The sequence below is a fragment of the Sciurus carolinensis genome, chromosome 6 (genome assembly GCF_902686445.1).
Source record: "Sciurus carolinensis chromosome 6, mSciCar1.2, whole genome shotgun sequence".
NCBI classification, from domain to species: Eukaryota; Metazoa; Chordata; class Mammalia; order Rodentia; family Sciuridae; genus Sciurus; species Sciurus carolinensis.
This window is the reverse complement of record NC_062218.1, coordinates 92,636,310-92,658,472: the sequence shown is the minus strand read 5'-3', so window position 1 is coordinate 92,658,472 and position 22,163 is coordinate 92,636,310. Positions and strand designations below refer to the sequence as shown.

At 32.0% G+C, this 22,163-nt stretch overlaps 1 protein-coding gene across 6 annotated transcripts in view; it reads right to left on the bottom strand.

The window, feature by feature from the left end:
- The window catches only part of Fer (FER tyrosine kinase), a 499,968-nt gene that overhangs the window by 260,705 nt on the left and 217,100 nt on the right, over positions 1 to 22,163 (bottom strand). For 5 of the 6 annotated variants that reach the window (XR_007109062.1, XM_047555289.1, XM_047555290.1 and 2 more), the window contains 2 exons: positions 6,080 to 6,172; positions 460 to 663 (listed from right to left, as the gene is read on the bottom strand). Coding sequence is in view for 4 of the 6 variants with exons in the window: in XM_047555289.1 (XP_047411245.1) it covers positions 460 to 663; positions 6,080 to 6,172 (297 nt within the window). In the remaining 2 variants the exon portion in view is untranslated. The remainder of the gene's footprint in view (positions 1 to 459; positions 664 to 6,079; positions 6,173 to 22,163) is intronic. The other variant, XR_007109063.1, reaches the window with a different exon arrangement.

The window sequence follows — 22,163 nt, the reverse complement described above, 5'->3', positions numbered from 1 at the left end:
ATTATCCTATGCACTCATTATCACTATTCAATATAATAATTCTTAAAAATTTCTCAAGGCACCATTTTGAAAACAATTTCAAGGGATATTCTCAAAAGTATACATTTCATAATTTTAGGTTTCCTTAGAATAATGAAAAGTAATGATATTCACATTATTTTCATTTTTAATTTAGAATACCTTTACTGTTCAAATTTAACCTATTTTAAATACTAATACAATTAAATTTAGTTAAAATGTGTCAAAACTATTTTAAAGCAAAATATTTAAAATACACATTTCCTTATTAGGACTTAACATTTTAGTTAATTTTGAAGCATCATATTTAAGAAATTCAGAAAAGTTAGGTGCTAAACTTTAAGTGTTATAAACATTTATCACAAATCATTCATTATTATATCAAATTATACTCCAAAGAACTACATCAAAATATATATATGAACTAAACTGGAAACGTACATCAACAAATTGTATGATAAAGTGTCTCCTCTGTCCATCAGAATATACAGAAAGGACATATTCACCAGGTTTCCCATGACTCTCTCGCACCAAGAAGTCTCCTTGTTGTTTTAACAGTTCTTGTGCTTCTATTCTGGGAATCGCACCATGGTACCAATCTTGTTCCGCCAGGGGCTTCTCACTTATGGAGATCACATCAGAGAGCTGAACAAATATTTTTTAAAAACTAAATTAGAGAAAGCAGTGATTTTTTTTTTCTGGTAAAATTCATAGCTATTTATAAATAGTTTTCTACATGTGTTCCTCCCTGTCATTAACCAAATGAAATTTCTGAAATTTTCATAATTTTTTGAGAAAATATCTTCTGAAGCATCAGCACTGAAGTTTACCATGAATACATTTCTTCAGTACTTTTGGTTTTTCCATCTACCATAATCCAATATTAGCATTTAAAGTTAGTATTTACAGTCACATTCACTATATTGTAAATAAATCTATGTATTAAAATTACCAACCAGAGAAATTATGAAGACAAATTTATCACAAACAACTTCATTTTTATTTAAGTTAAATTTATTTCTTTTTATGGAATTAACTCTTGACCACATAGGCTGTAGACTATCCTTGCCATGTGTTCCAGGAGCACCATTTCAGGTTTACCTTAAAGTTGCTTTCCTGGGCATTTTCTCACTGATGGGACTTCCTTAACCATTACCTCTGCCACACAGCTGCCATACAGCAATGACATAAATCCTTAGGAAAAACCTCATCACTAACATGCAATTACACATGGAAAAAACAGGGGAGGATTATAAGTCATGAATACAACAGGAAAAGTAAATTGTCTACTATTTTAGAAGTCAAATGCTAATACCAAAATAGTAGAGATAATTAAGAAGCAATTATATTTAACTGAAATTTTTCTAATTGATCACAAGTAAAATCATTGTTGTTATATTTTATTCATTCACAGGAACTAAACTGACCCAAATGGAATGAGTACTTTGTGGGTAAGATATAATAATTTGCATTATTTCTAAAGTTTATCAAGATACAATATGCATAATACCCCCTGAGAAAGGAAATGAGAAGCTAGAACATTAGGGGACATGTCCTTGGAAGGGATATTGGAACCCTAGGTTCTTCCTATTTGTGTGTGTGTGTGTCTCTCCCTCCCTCCCTCCCTCTCTCTCTCTCTCTCCTCTCTCAACTCTCTCTCCCTCTCCTTCCTGGGTGACATGAAGTGAACAGCATCTTCACTAAGTGATTCTGCCAATATATACTGTGACGCCATAAGCCCAAAATCCATGGAGTCAACCACCCATGGACTGAAGCTTCTTAAACCATAAGCCCAAATAAACATCATCTTCTAATAAGATTTTATTTTAAATCACAATGAATTTAGTCACAGTGATGGAAAGTTGACTAATACAATAAATAAAAGTCAAATATTTGCATATAAGGCTTTATGAGTTGATATTATGAACTCCCTGTAGGACCAAAGTATGGTGCCTTTGTAGTAAGTGAAAATTCTTCATTGTTTGTATCACCAAAGAGGCCCAAAACACTGGTACGAGTCCCATTTCACATTATCCTGAACTCATTCTATTGATTAAAAGTAAATAAATAAAAATAAAGTGATAATGTGTTCTAAATAGACAAAGAAAAGTATACATTTGGTTTTTAACTTCTTCTACTTATGACAGTTTCAATTTCTAAAAATACATACAGGGTGTGACTGTAAATGGTAATTTTTTATAAATGAAATAAACCTTTTTAGTAATAATTATGATAAAGATGATACTTCAAAAAAATTAAATGTGCTCCCAAAATGTATTTAAAGAACAAAGTAAATAATGAACTAGGAACAACTATAAGAGGTAGGAACAACCATCTAAGAGGTAAAAGAACAGTTTTTAAAAATAAATGCATCATCTACCCAAATTTCTTTTGCATATTGATACTAATAGTCTATAATTTTTGAAGGTAGTTAAAATAAGCAGATGTTTATTTTTTAAAACTTATCACAATGAATCTTACTGTAGTCCATAATTTTTTTTTACTATAAGAAATATTTCTAAGGTTTCTTGTGGCAAAATTGCGTGAATATAAAAAATTCAATGTAACATCTTTGCAAGGGACTGTTTTTCTCTCTCTCTCAAGGAGGTCTACATGATAGGAAAGTATCACAACCAAGGTTGTCATATGCTTGATTTCTTATCTTAGCTAACTTTTCCATCCAAGTGTATATTTATTTAGAACTGGGAGAATGCAGACTTTAGAGAATTCATTAAGTCTGAAAAGTGGTTTGAAGTATAAAAGTTGATCTAACACTCAAGAAATTCATATAAGGTTTTGAAGATGATGAATGTTTGGGGAAAAAAAATCAACCTGAGAAAATATCTAAGTTTCAGGCTTTGTTTTTCTTTTTTCCTTTTTTTTTTTGAAAAAATATGAATGAGCCCATATTGCTATCTCATAATGATGACACTTGAGTTCTATGGGTTTATTAGTTTTGTGAGGTTACAAAGGGACATTTGAGATCTGTTTCTCTCCATTCCCTTGAAAATGCTACTATGAGATGTAGTTCAAATTTCTTGTGAGTATAAGTGTATATCAAATTTTGTGCACACATACATATTCTCTGCCCAGGGCCATCAAAGACTTCTCTAGAAGCACTGGAAAGGACATTTTTATTAATATGATTTCAGTGAAATTATAATACAACTTTGCAAGCTTGGTAGTAATAGAATGTAGGATGTATAAGCAACAAAACCTAGCATGATGAGAGCTTACAATGGTATCAAAAATGAAAGGCTTTATTACTGCAAAGATTTAGTCTTTCTAAGTCTCACTGGGGAAAGATTTTTTATTGGTGGTGAAGTTACCTGAGATTTTTGCCAAAGATGTAAGAGGCTAAGAAGTCCCTTTTACTAAAGTTATGATTACTCTAATTCAGTTAATCTTATACTTAATAAGATGAATTTTCCTCATTGAGCACACTAGTCATCTAGTCAATTATTTTCCCCAGGTCTTATTCTGAAAAAATATTCCAGAAAAAAACATATTTGGTGAAATGAAATAAAAAAGATCCATTTACATGAAGAGGCAATGAAGAGGCAGTAATATAAAATGAAAGTATATTTTTCAGGGGAAAAGAAAGGTCATTTTTTCTCTTACCATAGTTCAGGCTGTCAAGTATGTAATAAAAATTTGTATGCCTTTATCTCAAACATTTGAGTAGTAAGATGAGATGAATTTTTGAGAGGCACAAACAAAAGCTTAAAACAAAAAAATAAAATCTGTTTTTCCATTAAAATTAAGTACCCAAATAAACCATAACAAAAAACAAAAACTGGAATAAAAAATATGGAAAATATATAAGTATAATCTCATCAAGCTCCAACAAATTAAATAAAATATCAACATATTTAAAACTTTTTTATGTATTTTGAATAGTCATAAAAATGACAAAATTTTCTATTTCTACATATATTTATTTAACCTTACAGTCTAAGTAATAAATTATTCCAAATCTAGTGTAGTAATATTAATATTCTGATGTAACTACAAATAACTCATAGAATTCTAAACATTTCTCAAAAATTCCAAAAGACCCCTTTAATTTGAGAGCACTATATAACTTGGGAATTTTAGGACAAGTTAAAAAATCAAATGTCATAAAATTGAAGTAAGAGAATTACCAAATGTTTGCAAAGGTGAAAAATACCTGGCCTATTGAATAGGAACATGCATGATGGTAGCAAAAATTATTTCCAGACAAATGGAAATATAACCACAGTTAGAAGTATATTGTATTCCATTTAGAGTTTGACAGTTCAACACAAAGTTTTTTTATTTATATAAAATAAAAACAAAAGAAATAATGTTCTTCCTGCCAGTTTTCTTCCAAATTTCTAAAGAGTTTAAATTTTATTTAATTAGTTAATACTTAAGACAATGAAAAAAATTTTTAAATTTGAATGTTTGGTCTTCAGGGTCATCTGCATTCAGGCCAAACAGGATGTAAATTAATTAGAACAGTGGTTTTATCTTGAATGGCACTAAGGACTATCTGTAATTCAACACTTTGTGTTTCATTAGCAATAAAGTAGAATTAATAAAATTTTCTTGTGCTGAGATCATTAACCAAAACAAAGATATTTTATCTAATGTTTACTTTCTACAATGAAACTAACAACAAACTCTTCTTCATAAATTTCTTAATTAACAATTTTTTTAATACCCAAGATTTTGAGTTTGTTTAGTTTTTGTCTAAAAATAACACGGTTTGCTAGAATGGTGACTATACAGAACTACATGCAACCATAAAACAAATTCCTAACAGGTATATAGTATCTTTCTGAAGGGATTAGATATTAAAATCAACTAAGTGCACACTTTAAAATGTGAATGTTATGTGAAGTATATCACAATAAAGCAAACAACTTAACTGTGCTAATATACCAAGTTTCCTAAGACTTCCTTAATAAAAAAAAATCATTTAAAGTAATTAAAAGTTTTATTTTTTACATTTACCACATTAGCACACCCTGAGAAATGAATATTATAGCAGATAATATACTATTTTAAATATAATTTAAACTTTAATTATATTTAAAACCTGAGTAGTTTTGGAATTGTTATGCAGCTTGAATTATCATGCTTAAAACATTCACATTCACATTCACATTAAAACTCAAAAACTCATTTACTTGTTATTTGAGGAAAAACCTTCAAATAAATAGGAAGCTAATGCTTTAGAGTAACAGTTCCATGTACTTGTTCACAGGCTATCTTGGCTGGCCAAATTGCTCTTTCTAAAGATAACTAATATTCCACTATCTCTGTAACATGCTAAACCCAGGTTTGAAAGATTAATATATCAGACTTTAATTTTATAATCAAAATGTTCGTAAAAACATGAACACTTAAACTGATATACTCTAAAATACACGCATATTAATCCCTATTATAAAAGTATTGTTTCACAAGAAAAGAAATTTGTATATATTATTCTTTTAGTAAGGCTCCAAAGCATATAAAATGTTTCTATAATCATTCATCTATAGTATAGGAAGACTCTAATACAGTAGTCCCTCCTTATCCACAGTTTCACTTTCTGCAGTTTCAGTTACCTGAAAGCAACCATAGCATTAAATCATCTTACATTGTCACATTAAGAAAAATAAGTAGAGTAAAATAAGATATTTTGAAAGAGACAGACCATATATTTGTGTAGCTTCCATTACAGTATGTTGTTAAAACTGTTCTGTTTTATTATTAGTTATTCTTATGTGCCTAATTTATAAATTAAACTTTATGGGAGTTATGTACAGGAAAAAAGATATATAGGATTTGGTACTACTAGTTTCATGCATCCAGTAGGGATCTTAGAATGTATCTCCTGTAGATAAGGAGGATCCACTGCAAAAAGTTATTTGTCTTTCCAATATCAATGTTACATTATGCTTTATTATAGACATATATAAAGATTTATATGCATACAAAAAGTTAAATTATGCTCTTATTTTTCTATTTATAAGTATAAATTTTCAAACATCAGAAAAAAGCTAAAGAACAACCATTTTCAGTGGCATACAGAGTTAGTCCTACTTACTGCTGAAGAGCCCAGTACAGATTTTGGAGACCTGATTATTCCAGCAATTGAATGGCGAATAGATTCAAATTTGGAGAGCCTCTCTTTTCTTTCCTGGAGGAATTAAGAAACAAGCCTTCAGCAATAGTAAACTAGCTGATATACACACATTTTTGTATTTATGTATTTATTTACAATTTATCCATCATGTTTTCCAATTAAATATAAACTTTCTGACATTAATGACAAAAAATAACCAATAAACAAGTACATATAAACTCTATAGAAATTTCTTTCCTGGATCCTCAATAAATGTCTTAAGTTGGGAAAAAAATAAGAAATTAATATACCATTCATATAGATAGGACAAAACAAGAAATACAAAGGATATTGAAGGAAAAACAAGTGTTAAACAATACACACACACACACACACACACACACACAAGCTATAAGAAATCAGTATAACAGAACACTATAGTTGTAAGAAAATTTCAAGAGAAAGAATAAAAGGAAAAAAGGGAGACTTACATGGAACACATTTTTAAAAGTGACTTCCACTTAAGTCCTAGTCCCTTTCCCAAAAATTCACATTATGATGATGTTAAACAAGAAGATCATGATGACATGATTGATGGTAATGATTCAGGGGTAGGGACAATAAAATAAGAAGGCAGCAGTGGCTGAACCACCACAAGAAAAGTCAATCTATATCGTATTTGCTTCAGGATGTATCATTTCTGGATGTCACATATCACAACTGAAAAAAACTTTTCCTTAAAATTTCACATCTTCAGATCCATTTTACAACCCTAAATGAATGGGATAGGTAGAAAGGTAACGAAGGAGAGAAAAAAATGAGAACTAGGAGGTAAAAAGAACAAAGAAAAAACATATGAGGTTTTGTAACAGAAGCACTGGTCCATTTCCCTACAATGAACTACATTTTAACTGCTAATCAGCAGCAGACAAAAGGACAAGAGCTCCTACTGTCAAGTCCAATATTTCCATGTCTTCCATCAGTAGTGATGTTCCATTTCACTTGTGAAAATCAGCTAAGCAGGCCACAACACCTTTTGTTTCCTGTCTCTAATACCAGGGTATGTCTCTGGTAAAAGGAGACAGGCTTGGTTACCTTACACAACTCAACTTTTACCTGAGTTCAATCCCTGGTACTGCTCCCCATCCCCAAATTCAACTTCTACCTCTCTACTTGCCTATTCCTACTTTATTTATTTTTCCTTCTAAACAGATGCAGAGCTAACAGTTCTGATTATTCTATGAACACATGCAATTAATCCTTTAAAACAAACTTAGGACAACTTTCTAACAGAAGAGATTGTTCCAACTTCATCATCACATTACTAACTTGCTTATGATGCCATTTAAATCATTACCTACACATCAATTTGATCATGTATAAAACAGAAAAAATAATACAAACTTTCAGGTGACTTACAAATAAATTTCTATAAATGATTGGAAATTCATACTTAAAAGCATGTACATATTTAATATACTTATAGAAAGTAAATCTTTAGTACAAATGATCATCATCTTAGGAATGTCAGCATTCACTTTACATGCAAGCATTAAACCAATCTAAAATAAAAATCACTATAAGGAGCCACAAGAAGGGCTGAAGAAAGAATAGCCATGAAGTAAGTGATCTTTCTTAAATGCATGTTCACCTTCCTCAACTTTGGTTGTGTGTGTGTGTGTGTGTGGATGTGGATTGTTTCATTTTTGATGCCTCCAGAGTTTTCTGAAATAAAAAACTAATGAAAAAAAAATAGGACTGTGATATAAAGAGAGTAATAGTAGGGAATAAAGCATATTTATAAAGAAATGTATTATGATGGCGTGAAGCAAACACATTGGAAAGCACTGATGATGCCATAGTTCTTCCAGTCCCCAGCCCAATTTACCCTTTTCTTATTCCTTCAGGGAATTTCTTTCCTCACTCTGCAACTGTAGAAATCGTCATCTTGCCACTGCATCTACTGACAGAAAGATGAGATGAAAGTGTTCATCTCACCTGTTTGGCAATGAAAAGCTTCACAAGAAAGCAAGAGGCACTTCTGTGAATTTTGACTTTTAATCTAAGTCAATGCTCTTGAGATACTAGACAGAGTATTGTTCCCATATGAGAGTATTATAAAAACAATGGAAACTGTAAGGGAAGTCATACAAAACAGCAGAAAATTCAGGGGAGAATTTTAAGTATTAGAAAGCATTTTATTTGCATATGAATTATATGCACTAAGATGGTAAATATTAACTCCCCTCAAGTTATACCTTAGGCATCAAACCCTAGCAGAAAAGAGAACCCTTTCCCATAAAACCCTTTAACATTTTTTTAAGAGGGTAATACTAGAATTACTAAGTATTATCTAATTGGTGAATTCAGATAAGGGATAAAAAGATTTTGAAAACTGCTGCTGTTATAAAACATAATATATTGTATATTTAAAAGGGTACAGTTAGTGAAAACACCCTTTTAAGGTACTTTTTAGATATACTGATCAAAAAAAAATAATGACAAAAATAATAAGACCTTAAGTTTAATATAGGAATAATCAAAATAAAAATAGAGTTTATAAAACATTTCAACCAGTGTCAACTCACTTGGTGTCCAGATTTCCCCAAATAAAACATGAAATTAATTTGTCAAAGCTCGTCTATGTAACATTAAATAAAAACTTTAAATTATAATCTACCTAATACCACATCACATTGCACTGACTTCACTGACAGGCTGATTTTTATATGAAATAATTAAATGGTTACTTTAAAAATTAAAATTATAAAGCTTCCCTTCATTTACCATGGACACAGTGCCTAAGTGTGCCTGTAGGTCTGCCAAAGGCTGGTGATGATGATAAGTAGCAGATGGACATGAATGGTAGGACATGAGGTTAAGCAGGTAATTCTATAGATTGGTGCTACCTACTGGCACTCCACGTGTTTTCTCTTAAAAAGCAATACACCCAAAGAGCAATTTACCTAAGGTCATTCTGGGTCTGCTCTGGCTTAAATCATTAGGATATGTCACATTCCTCTGCAAACAACCTGCTACCTGAAAGAAGGTAAGACTTCTTCCTGCTGATTAGGGCACAGGTTATCCTGAAGGCGGAATTCTGTGACCTTTACACAGACCAAAGATTCTAATACTCAGAAAAACAGAATAATTAAAAGCAAAGCCCACCAACTATGAAATCTGAAAGGCAAGTTCTAATCAGGACCAGTCAGCACAGGCCAAGGTAACAAATCTGAGGCAATCCTACTGTCAGTTAAAAGCTGAGATGTGGTATCTGGGTGGGACACTCCAGAAACTTCCCTGAGGTCCCCATGAAACTAGGGAACAAAGGGTAACTGCCTCCCTTTACTTTTAGAGAGGACCTACTCTCTCCCTTGAAAGTCTTTCCCTTTTCCTATAATAAACTTTATTACACGTCTACTGTGTTTTTTGTATTGCTAGAAATTTCCTCCTGCAAGAACTCAAGAGCTGAGATAAGAAACAATCCCTGGACCACAGATGGTAAGAACCATACACTCATTTACCCACCCCAAGTAAGGACTAGATAAAGAGCTTTCTCCAGATAAAGAACACATAAGGATTCTAACAAAAGACAGCTCCACACAGTGCAGTGGGTCTGTACCAGTGAAGGAAGACAGAGAAAGGCAATGTTATGAAAAAAACCTATTGTTAGAGTGCTTGCCTTGCAAGCACAAGGCCCTGGGTTCCATCCCCAGCACCGCAAACAAACAAACAAACAAACAAAAAAAACCTGCTGTTATGAAATAATATTCTGATCAGATGCCAGAGGAAAATGTTGTAAGAAAAATTCTAGATGCAGTTTGGTTTCATATCTCATTTAGGAATAGTTTTTTTACTTTTTAAATTAAATAATAATAAAATGAGATATTCCCTATTGCCATACTTGTGTTTTATGTATGTATATAGGTGAATAAATACAAACGATATATATACACATATATAAATATATATGTTTCATTGACAAATTCATTTTTATACTGAGAATTAATGGCAGCTTTAAAAAAATTAAAAAGCTATCCTTTAGTGTAATTACCATGGATACAATGCCTAAGTTTGTCTATATGTCTATACATACATATAAAATTGAGACTGTTTCACAATTTAAAATTTAAATATTATCAATTATTTTTAAAACTCTGTAATAAGCAATACATAAATTACTTAAAACAAAATCATACCTAGCAGGTTTTGAAATTAATATTCACTGGAACTTGCAAATTGCAATACAAGAAGTTACCTCTATCCCTGGTCAACTAAAGCATAGGCAATGATATATAGGGGAAGAATTAGGGTTGTGCTGATTGGAGAAGCTTTGACAAAAATCAAAAGCTCTATCAAATGGCTATCTAGCTGCTGTATAAGTGATAAGTTTGAGCCAAAGGCATACAACAGTTCTCAAAGTGAGATTCTTAAAAAGAACCCTAAGCAGAAAGAAAGAGGTTCTTAATAACAGGTGGCACAAACAGCAGGAACCTGGGCAAATCACTATCTTGCTCTCAGTTTCCACATCAGTAAACAGGGAAGCAATGGACTACATAAAATCTTCATGTCAAAAATTCCATGATTATTATCCAACTCCCCCATAATTGCATTGCACTGATTATTGATGAAATACCCACATAAGAGTTCCATAACAGGCTGGCAGGAGTTATATACCTGACATGCCCTCAGAACATGAAACAGTGGGAAGACAAACTATGGTGAAAGTTGTCATTGGGACACTTTTTTTTATTAACAATAGGTTATTAAAAATAACCAAATATTAATTCCTACAGACTTCTATAAATAAATCCAACTAATAGCATTCTTGGAAGGAATAATTAAAGTGATTATCTGGCCCTACAGGAACAGTCAGATACTTTTTCAAATCTGGAAGCAAGAAGAACCAAGAAAGAGATAACAATATTTATGCTTACAAGGCCAGGCTGAGTGCCAAATATCTTAAGGACTTCTTATGCAAAGAAGCCATGAAATTCACAGGGATTTTGTAAGAAAAAATTACAGGGAAATTATACTCCAGAGAAGACTGTCTCCAGAAAAAAATTCTATGCTTTTGATGATTCCATAATGTAAATGAAATACTATAAACACCACTATGTCCTTCATAAAAGGAATGCATTGATAAACAAACAGGTAATTCAATCTTTTGCAGATGTTGATTTTCTGGGGAGAATGAAAGATACTTGGTTTCTATCTCCACCAGCATACAGAATTTAAGTATTAAAATAGTTTCTAAATGATTTATTTTATCAATTGGGTTATGACTGACAGTAAATAATTTTAGAAGTACTATATCGTAAACTAGTTTGTTATATTGTATTTCTCTTTTCAGCATGTAAATTAAGAATATTTATTAAAAGAAAAAAAGCCCTCTTGCTGAGTCAAATATCTTCATATGCTGAAAAAAGAAACTGTAAATCAAATGTGTAAAAGGAAGATTTGAATGATATAATAAAGGTCTTGTTTTAAAATAACAAATGTTAAGGAAATCTGTGGTATAATACAATAGACTTAAGTGAGCTCTAGGATGAAGAACATAATGAATCATTCTTTTTTTCTTGACTCTCTATTTCTTAAGTAAGATGAAACCTCTAGGGAAACAAGACCCAAACAAGAGGTTGTAATCAGTTCCCTTACAAGTTAATGTCTAAGTACAAACCATGTTCCTTAGTACTTTTCCCAAATGTGTTTCCCAAATGGTAAATATAATTCTTTTTATTAAGGCTGCGTTTTTACAGCAGTTTCAGGTTCACAGTAAAATTGAGAGAAGAAACAAAGATTCCCATATGTTCCCCTGCCCCCACACGTGCAAAGCCTCCCCTATTATCAAGGTCCCCCACCAAGTAGTACTTCTGTTGCTACTGAAGAACCTACTTGACACATCATTATAGCTCAGAGTTCACAGTGTACATTAGGAATCATTCTGGGTGTTCTACGTTCTACGGGTTTGTGCAAATGTATAAGGACATGTATTTACCAACATAGTGTCATACAGAGTTTCACTGCCCCAAAAATACTGTGTTCTGCCTATTCATCCCTCAAAATATTCTTGCATAAATTATCCAGAAGTGTAAGATGCACACCAACCACTTCTCTGATGAGTACCTCACTGACTCAACAACGAAAATGTTGGTAGATTTAGATCAATAAACAGCTGTATAATGTAGTTTTTTCAAAAATATAATTATGAATTAACTTACCAAGATTCAGCTTAACTGAGATTCTGCTTTTAAAACAATAAAGGGACAATAATAAAGCAGCAGCATATTGATTTTCTTTTTAAAATATTAGTGAAACAAGAAATACAGTATCGGAAGGGTAAAGTATTATTTCATTATAAACCCTGATGTCTGGTAATCAAGGGATTTCACCAGCTTTAACCACACCATCTCCACTCCACAGCTCAATATTCCATTTAACAAATTCTTTTTATCAAGTCAAAATAAACTCTGTGCCATACACATGCCCTTCTCATAGCAGCTTCCACACCCCTCCTCTCTCCCCCTCTCCAACTCCCATTTTCTTTCTTCTCTTCCCTCTCTGCCTTACCATAACAAATGCTCATAAATATGCTATTCTTATTTTGAAATTACTGACATTAACAAAGACACTTGGGCTGTTTTCTTCTTTTGGCTACTGTGAATCATGCTCGTGTGAACATGTGTGCACATGTATTGTTTCAATACCTGTTTTCAATTCTTTGAGGTATCTATCTACAGGACAAGATAGTAATTTCATGTTTAACTTTTTGAGGAATAGCCAAACCATTTTCCACATTGGCTAAGACATTTCAAATTTCCACAGGAAATGCACAAGGGTTCCAATTTATCCACATGCTCAGTGACATTTATTTTCTGACAGCAAGCATTAAGTATCCTGATGGGATATGAAATGAAATGCAATTTGTATTTTTGTTTTTTGGTGATGGCACAAGGGATTGAACCCATGGGTGCTTTACCACTGAGCTGCATACCAAGTCGCTTTTATTTTTTATTTTTTGAGACAGGGTCTCATTAAGTTGCTAAGATTGTCCTGAAAACTGGAATCCTCAATCTCCCGTCAGTTGGGATTATAGGCATGCACCATATGCAGGGCTTGCCTTCATTTTTGCAGGGTACTTTCACTGATTATCAAATCCAAGTTTGACCAAAAAAAAAAAAAAAAAAAAAAAAAAAAAAAACCACACCCCACATTAACCCAATCAATATATGGGCAAAAGAAATGAACAGGCACTTGTCAAAAGAAGAAATATGAATGGTCAACAAATATGTGAAAAAATGTTCAACATCTCTAGCAATTAGAGAAATGCAAATTAAAACCACACTGAGATTTCATCTCCTTTAGTCACAAGGGCAATTATCAAGAATACTAGTGGCAATAAATTTTGGTGAGGATGTGGAGAAAAAGGTAAACTCATATATTGCTGGTGGGACTGCAAATTAGTGCAACCACTCAGGAAAGCAGTATGGAGATTCCTCAGAAAAAAACTTGGAATGGAACCACCATTTGATCCAGCTATCCCACTTCTTGGCCTATATCCAAAGGACTTAAAATCAGCATACTACAGAGATACAGTCACATCAATATTTATAACAGCTCAATTCACAATAGCTAAGCTAGGGAGCCACCCTAGGTGTCATTCAACAAATGAATGAACAAAGAAAATGTGGTGTATATATATACAATGGAGTATTACTCAGCCATAAAGAAAAATAAAATAAAGGCATTTGCTGATAAATGGAATGGAACTAGAGAACATCATGCTAAGTAAAATAAGCCAGTCCCCCCAAAACTAAAGACCAAATATTTTCTCTGATATGTGAAAGCTAACCCACAATAAGCATGGTGGGGAGGGTGGAGTAATTGAAGTTCAGTAGATTAGACAAAGGGGAATGAAAGGAAGGAGGGGGGCTAGGAAAAGGAAAGACAGTGGATATATATATATATGACATATATTCCTTGCTTATATAATTATATCAAATTGGGTTCTACTGTCATGTATAACTAAAAAGAACCAATAAAAACTGAAATTCAAGGTTGATTATTTTCATTTTCAGTACTTTGTTTTCTGGTTTCTGTTCTTTCTGAGGAGAAATCAGCTATAATTCATACCATTATTCCCTTACACATAATGTGCCTTTTTTTTCACTTCACTTTTTATAGCCAACTAGGATATAAGTAAATGTTGTGTATGTGTGTGCACAGGTATGTATGAGGTTATATAAACCTACACTTATGGTGAAATGTCAGGAACCTGTGGGCTGAAAAGTGTTAGAAAACATTTGGCAATCAATCCTTCAAATATGTTTTCTACCCCATCTCTCTCTCCTCTTCTTTTTAGATTCTAATTACATGTATGCTAGACCATTTGGCATTATTCAATGGTCACAAATATTTTGTTATATTTTTCTCACTTTTTCTTTTTGTTCAATGTAGGTAACTTCAACCTGTCTTCACATCTCACTGACTTGATACACTATATCACAGTGATACAATCCACTAATAAGCCCATCTAATGAATTCCTCAGCTGTTATTTTATTTTTCATTTTGAGCAATACCATATTTATAACAACCATATCTCTTCTGAAATGCCCCATCTTTTCACACACATTGCCAATCTTTTGCACTAGTTTCCCTTAGTATTTCTGTAATAGCTGTATTAAAGAGACTGATAATTCCAATATCTGGACCACTTCTGGGTCTATTTTCTTGATTATGTTTACACATTTTACTTTTCAGTGTGTTACATAATCTTTGATCATATGCCAGAAAGTTCATATAAAAGAACAGAGCTATCTGAATTCAATAATATTTACCTCCAGAAAAGGGCATACCTACTCCTTTCTATCAGGCTGCTGAAGTTAGAGCAATAGTTAATTCACTGATCTGCTCTTTGTTGCAGTTTTAGTTTGAATTACCACCCCCTCATTCTCATAGGTAGGAAACATCTGTCAGCCCTAAACCTTCACAGGGTCATTGGCCGATGCTCTATGAACAGTCAGAATTCCCTACAGGGAATTCTTTTATAGGTGAAACCCAAAATACTTAGCTTTCTTGCCTAAAACCAGCCATCTCCCAGAATGGGGAAAAACATATTCACACCATGTACACCAATCCACCCTTTTGGTATGGAGAGAATTTTATTTAAAATCTCTCATCTGATCCCCTGTTTCATTTAGTGAAAACACTTGAGTAAGAGCTGGTGGGTAGATGCTGCCTTGCTCTACCCACTAGTAGTAGCTACTGGGCTCTTCTGGGTTCAAATCTGTCACACCAATCTATACGCTGTCATTAACAGATTGTCAAAAATTCATTAGCAAGGCTGGGGACAAAGCTTTAGTAATGGAGGAATTAGGTAGCATGAACAAGGCCTTGGGTTCAATCCCCAGCACCACAAAACAAAACAAAAAATCTGCTTGGAATTCTTGTGTTCATACAGATTCACCAAAGATACAAGTAGTCAGGGGTCTATTTTTTCCTATGAGAGGCTTCTCACTTTCTGGATTTAGGCTCATATAGATTCCATTCTCTCCTTGGCTCTCTGGTGAATTTGTCAAAAACTAATATTTTATAGTTTATTAGCAGAGTATTTGGTTGTTAGGTAGGAATGGTGGTCATCTGTGAATTTCCATATCCAGACTGGATACATTTATGTGTATTTTACTAAGATAAGTGATCCACCTGTCATCATTTTATTTATATTTATAAACCAAAAAAACATAAAGGCACTTTTTAAGGTTCTTCACTAAAACAAAGGCCATTAATTTACTTTTTAAGGTTCTTCACTAAAACAAAGGCCATTAATTTATCAAAAATTACAGACTCAATTTTGAGTTATCATTTTCTATCACAGCCAATTACCACACAGTTAAAGGCTACATTTCTAGAAGGCAATTTAAAAGGCTAAAGGCCAGATGTCTCAAAAATTTGATTTCTATTACTTTTGTTTTTTCCTCTGTGGATTGCTTCTGTGGGGTAGGGAGGATCTGTTTGAACAACTAGGTATGTTTTTGCAGAGGACATCACAAGGACACTATGAAGACTACTAAGAACTTGTTTCATTTTTGTAAATGCTTCAAAGTTTCCAATTCTATCTAAAAGTTTCCTGAATGAATATGCTATTTAGTATTCTGGTGCCACACCAACAATCTGCTTATCTATTCAGAGTTCCTTTTTCTTTTGTTACTGAAACTAGTAATTGGGAACATTTGGAGTTTCAAGTCCTCAGTCAAGATTTTATTTATTAGACTGGAATCAGAAACTATAGGGCCTAAAAGAAAATTCTAAGACTTGAAAAAAGAAGAGAAAATAACAAATTTTAAATAAGTAATGTGGTGATTATAATACTGCACTTCTATTATGAGCAAATAAAATCCAATCAGGCGATATGTTTTAAAAGAATCAGGGACTGGGGATGTAAGTCAGTGGTAGAACACTTGCCTCGCATGTTCAAGGCACTGGGTTCAATCTTCCCCAAAACATAAAAATAAATAAATAAAGATGTTGTGTCCATCTACAACTAAAAAATATTTTTTAAAAAATAAAATAAATCAGGTTCTAAGTGCTTGTCCCATTTTTGGCTGTTTTGAGAGAAACTATCACACTAGAGATAGTGTGACCTCCTGCCTTGAGAAGGAAGTCAACACAATAACAAGTAGAACTCAGAAAGAAAGATTCTTGATTATCTGCTTTGAAATTCTAGATATAACCAGTTACAACAGTGGACAGTTTTTCTGCTTTAACTTATCTGACCTGGATAACTGCTATACAGAACACTTGCCTGGAATGTCCATAACCAATAAATAATTTCAAATGTGCATATTCATGTTCATTGCAGAACAATATATAATAGCCAAGATAATGGACTCAAACTAAGTACTCATCAAAGGAAGTATGAATGTACAAAATGTGATGTACATACACAAAATGAAATACTATTGAACTTTATAAAAGAAATTCTGTCACTTGCAACAATAAGAATAGAACTGGAGAACATTATACTAAGTGAAATAAGCCAAATGCAGAAAGAAAATATCAAATATCCTCACTTCCATATAGAATCTAAAACAAGTGAACTCAAATGAGTACAATATTCATTCCGAATATTATACTGTGAGAGGGCAAAATAGATGATAGTCAAAGGGACAAAGCCTCAGCTAGGAAATAAGTATGTTTTTTTCCTAAATCAATTGCACAGTATGCTGAATACAGCTAATCATTGAGTAATGTACATTTTACTATTGAGAATAAAGTAAATATCTAATGTTCTCATTACAAAGAAAGTTAAATATTTGAGGTGATGGTATGTTAAGTAGCTTCCCTTAAGCATTCCACATTATATTAAAAAAGCATGACACCACTTTGTACCCCAGAAATCCATACAACTGTAACTTGTCAATATATACTAAATAAAGAAAATGCAAAGAAGGTAAAACACTATCTCAAACTCATAAGAAGCTGAGAAAAGTACACTATTACTTTTTTTTTTAACTAGGTAAATGCTCTACACCAGTACCAGTATTATTTTTTTAAAAAAAAAGACTGCAAAGAGTTTTAATAATTATATTCTTATAATGTGATACATAGGATATAAAATTGTATATATGATATGATCTTAACTATATAAATATGTATCTACCTACAAACATATGTATAATGATAGACTCCATGCAAAGAACTCAATACAATTTTTTAAAACCGTTAATATAAGAAAAAAAAAATACCAACAATTTTCTGGACATAGAATTAGGTATAGAAATCATACAATTTATTCAAACTATTTTGTACGTTTCCAACCAGAAGGTCTTAGTCTTTCTATGCCTTATTTCAAATAAATCTGATCTTTTATCAGTATTACTGAATTGTAGTATATTTGTATAACTATATAACTGACTGATAGATTCATGATATTTTCATATGAAATAATACCAATTAGAAACCATTACTTCAACCAATGGAACAGAATAGAAGACACAGAGACATACCCACATAAATACAGTTATTTCATACTAAACAAAGGTACCATGAACATACATTGAAGAAAAGATAACCTCTTTAACAAAAGATGCTGGAAAAACTCGAAATTCATACATGATGGAATGAAATTAAATTCCTATCTCTCGCTCTGCACAAAACTCAACTCAAAGTGGATCAAGGCCCTTGACATTAGACCACAGACCCTATGCCTGCTTGAAGAAAATGTAGGCCCAACTCTCCATCATGTCAGCTTAGGAACCAACCTCCTCAATAAGTCTCCTAGACTCAAGAAGTAAAATCGAAAATCAATAAATAGGATAGTATCAAACTAAAAAGTTTCTACACAACAAAGGAAACAATCAAGAATGTGAACAGAGAGCCTACAGAATGGGAGAAAATCTTTACCACCAGCACCTCAGATAGAGCATTAATCTCCAGGATATACAAAGAACTCAAAACACCACCAAAGAAACAAACAAACAAAAAAAAAAAACAAATAACCCAATCAATAAATGGGCAAAGGAACTGAACAGGCCCTTCACAGAAGAAATACAAATTACCAATAAATATATGAAAAAATGTATGTTCAACATCTCTAGCAATTAGAGAAATGCAAATTAAAACTTACACTAAGATTCCATCTCCAGTCAGAATGGCAATTATCAAGAATACAAGTAATAATAAACGTTGGCGAGGATGTGGGGGAAAAAGTACACGCATATATTGCTGGTAGGACTGCAAATTGGTGCAACCGTTAAAAGCAGTATGAATATTCCTCAGAAAACTTAGAATGGAACCAACATTTGACCCAGCTATCCCACCCCTAGGTTTATATACAAAGAACTTAAAATCAGCATACTACAGTGATGCAGACACATTAATGTTTATAGTAGCTCAATTCATAATAGTCAAGCTATGGAATCAACCTAGGTGCCCTTCAACAGATAAATGGATAAAGAAAATGTGATATATTATTCAGTCATAAAGAAGAATGAAATTAAGGCATTTGCTGATAAATGGAATGGAACTGGAGAATATCATGCTAAGTGAAATAAACCAGTCCTCAAAAACTAAAAACCAAATGTTCTCTCCAACATATGGATGTTAACCCACAAGGGAGGGTGGGGAGGTGAAGAATAGAAGTTCGTTGGATTAGACAAAGGGGAATGAAAGGAAGGGAGGAAGATGAGAATAGGAAAGACAGTAGAATGAATGTATTCCTATCCTTAAATATGAATAACCAGTATAAATCCATATCATGTACAACCACAAGAATAGGATCCTAATTAGAATGTTATACTCCACATATGTATAACATATCAAAATATACTCTACTGTCATATATACCTAAAAAGAATGGATTTTAAAAAAAGAAAATAGCACTCCAACAAAGGTGATCTTAATTAAACAATAATCCTGAATGATAGGATTTTAAAAGGATTAGCTTACCAAACCATTTGTTAAAAAGAGGTAAATGAGAAATTATCTCTAAAAATTTCATTAAACTTACATTTTCTAAGTGTCCGCTGAGATAGAAGCTTTCAGAGCTATTACATAAACTAAGGCTCTATCAGAACAAAGTGGTTTAATTGGGTCTTTACAATATAATGTACATAGATATCTGTCATACTATTTACTTGTTTACTTGTAAGTTATTCTTCAGAAGTCCTTTTATATGAATTTTTAAAATGCCATAATACTAAAAAAGATTTTAAAGAACTGTCAAGATACATAAATTGGATTCTGACTAGCACATTTTCTTAAAGTTCTCTCCTAAGCATGAACAAGTTAAAAATGTAATTAAAACCTGTATTATCCAATGAATTCTTAGCAAGGCATGTGAACCAGCAAAAGTGCTCAAGCAAGCTGAATCATCTGACTAGTAAAGAATCTTGGAAAAGAATTAAATAAGATAATTTTTAAGTAACCACACTCAAATATGCTGGAAGTAACTTAGGTACCAGGGCCTATCCATTAAAAAATCTCTTAGCACTATTACTTAGATAATATTAGATGTAAAAAACAGCAAAACCCATTATTTTGAAATGCATGTTGAAGAGCTATAAAGCAATGAAGCTAAACAGAAGTCATACAGTTTTAATACTAATAATCTGACCTTATTACAAATCAGAATGCCAAAGAGTGTAAAGAAAATAGTTTCTTAGCCAGTTTATTTTTACATGAAGCAGGACAGAAAAGTATGCACAAGAACACAGAGTAAAACTCATTTAGCTATTGTACATAGAATCGTCACAATTTCATATGTATGTCTGCCTTCAACAAGTATGCTCATTAAAATCATTTGGTAAGTTAATGTAATAATATAATTTCATTATAAATACAACATATTTCATAGTTCTCTTAAGGCAAACTTAAGTGAGAAATCTGTTGGCTATTTGTGATTAGTTAAGTGGACTATTAACTATAGTTATTATATTTGCCAAATAAATAATTAATAAATGATAAAATATTTTAATAAAAGTATTTTTACTTGAGGTTTAAAAAATATTTTAATTTTCTTCATATTAAGGACAAAATAAGTATACCAGTCAAGAATGCAAATCATCTGAAATATGAAAAATTAAACATGAGTAATCAAAAGACGACAAGGGTTATTCTACTTGATAGAAATAGCTCAAACAAAATATTTACAATAGTTTTAGACATTGCATTTTGAAGTTGACATAATATTCTTTGAAAATGTACAAACTAATAAAATATGCCAATACACACAAATTTACTTTTCACATATAATTAATTCCAAATAATAAAATTTCCTAAATATCTTGCTACCATTTCTTGAATGGTAATTAAAATTCTTAAATAGCCTAAGACTGAATTTAGAGTATGCCTTTTTTAAAAAGAAAATATATTATCTATTTGTTATAAGAGCAATACAAAGATAAAAATAAGAAGGTATATATATCTCTATGGTAGAATGTTCCTGGGTTCAATCCACAGTACTAAACACAAACAAACAAAAAATAAAAAGATAAAAATAAATAACCAGCAATATTATGTGGGTATTGTTTTATATTATTGTTTGTTGGCAAATTTCTGCCAGATAGGAAATATTTTAGCTCAGAAGCCATATGTTCTCTGAGTCAACAACCATAAAAGCAGCCACAGACGATATATAAATAAATGAGCATGGTTGTGTTCCAATAAAACCTTATTTATGGGTATTGAAGCCTGAATTTCATGTAATTTTTACCTACCACAATATATTGTTCTTCTTTTTTATGGTTTTTAACATTTTAAAAAATGTAAAAATAATTTTTAGCTGTATAGGGAGCCAGCCAGATTCGGACCTTGTTCTATGGGCCATGGGTCATGATTTTCCAACTGTTACTTATGTTATTTAAATTATATAATCAATAACATAGAGTCCACATATGATTAAGAAGGCAGATTTAAGAATCAGACTGAAAGGGTTCAAATCCTGGACCTACCACTTTCAATCTATATGATTTTGGACAGGTTGCTTAACTCCTCTGTGTACCAATAATAGGAATAATGAAAGTACCAACTATGAGGAAGAATAGTACTTCCTAATAAGATTGTCGTAAGGATCAAATGTTGCACATAAAGACTGAGCAAAACTCCTGGCATATAACAACATGTAAATCCTCTCTAAATAGTAGTAATTCTACTACTGCTGCCGCCACTTTAATCGTAATATAGGAAAAGTTCCAATACATTAAAGTATGCATTATAATATGCAAAACTATTCTACTTCCAAATTTCTACATTTTTAAGAATATATTTTTTAAAAATCTGGTCTAACAGTCATAAAACTTCAGGAATGAAAAATGCCATAAAAATAAATTTGTTTCTGCAGAAACTCTGACATGTTGTTCATAGTCCAATTCTAAGAGTCAAAGCCAGGACTAGAACCCAGGTTGCCAATGACTGCATCAATCTATAATATGAGCCCAGAAAGTCCTCTGTTTAAAGTATCGTTGCAGCTATCAAGTAAACATTTACTGACCAAACTGTAAACAAAATTTCTCTTTGAGTGGTTTGGGAAATACAAAGCAAGAAGCTGGCAAAACAGCATAGTAACTA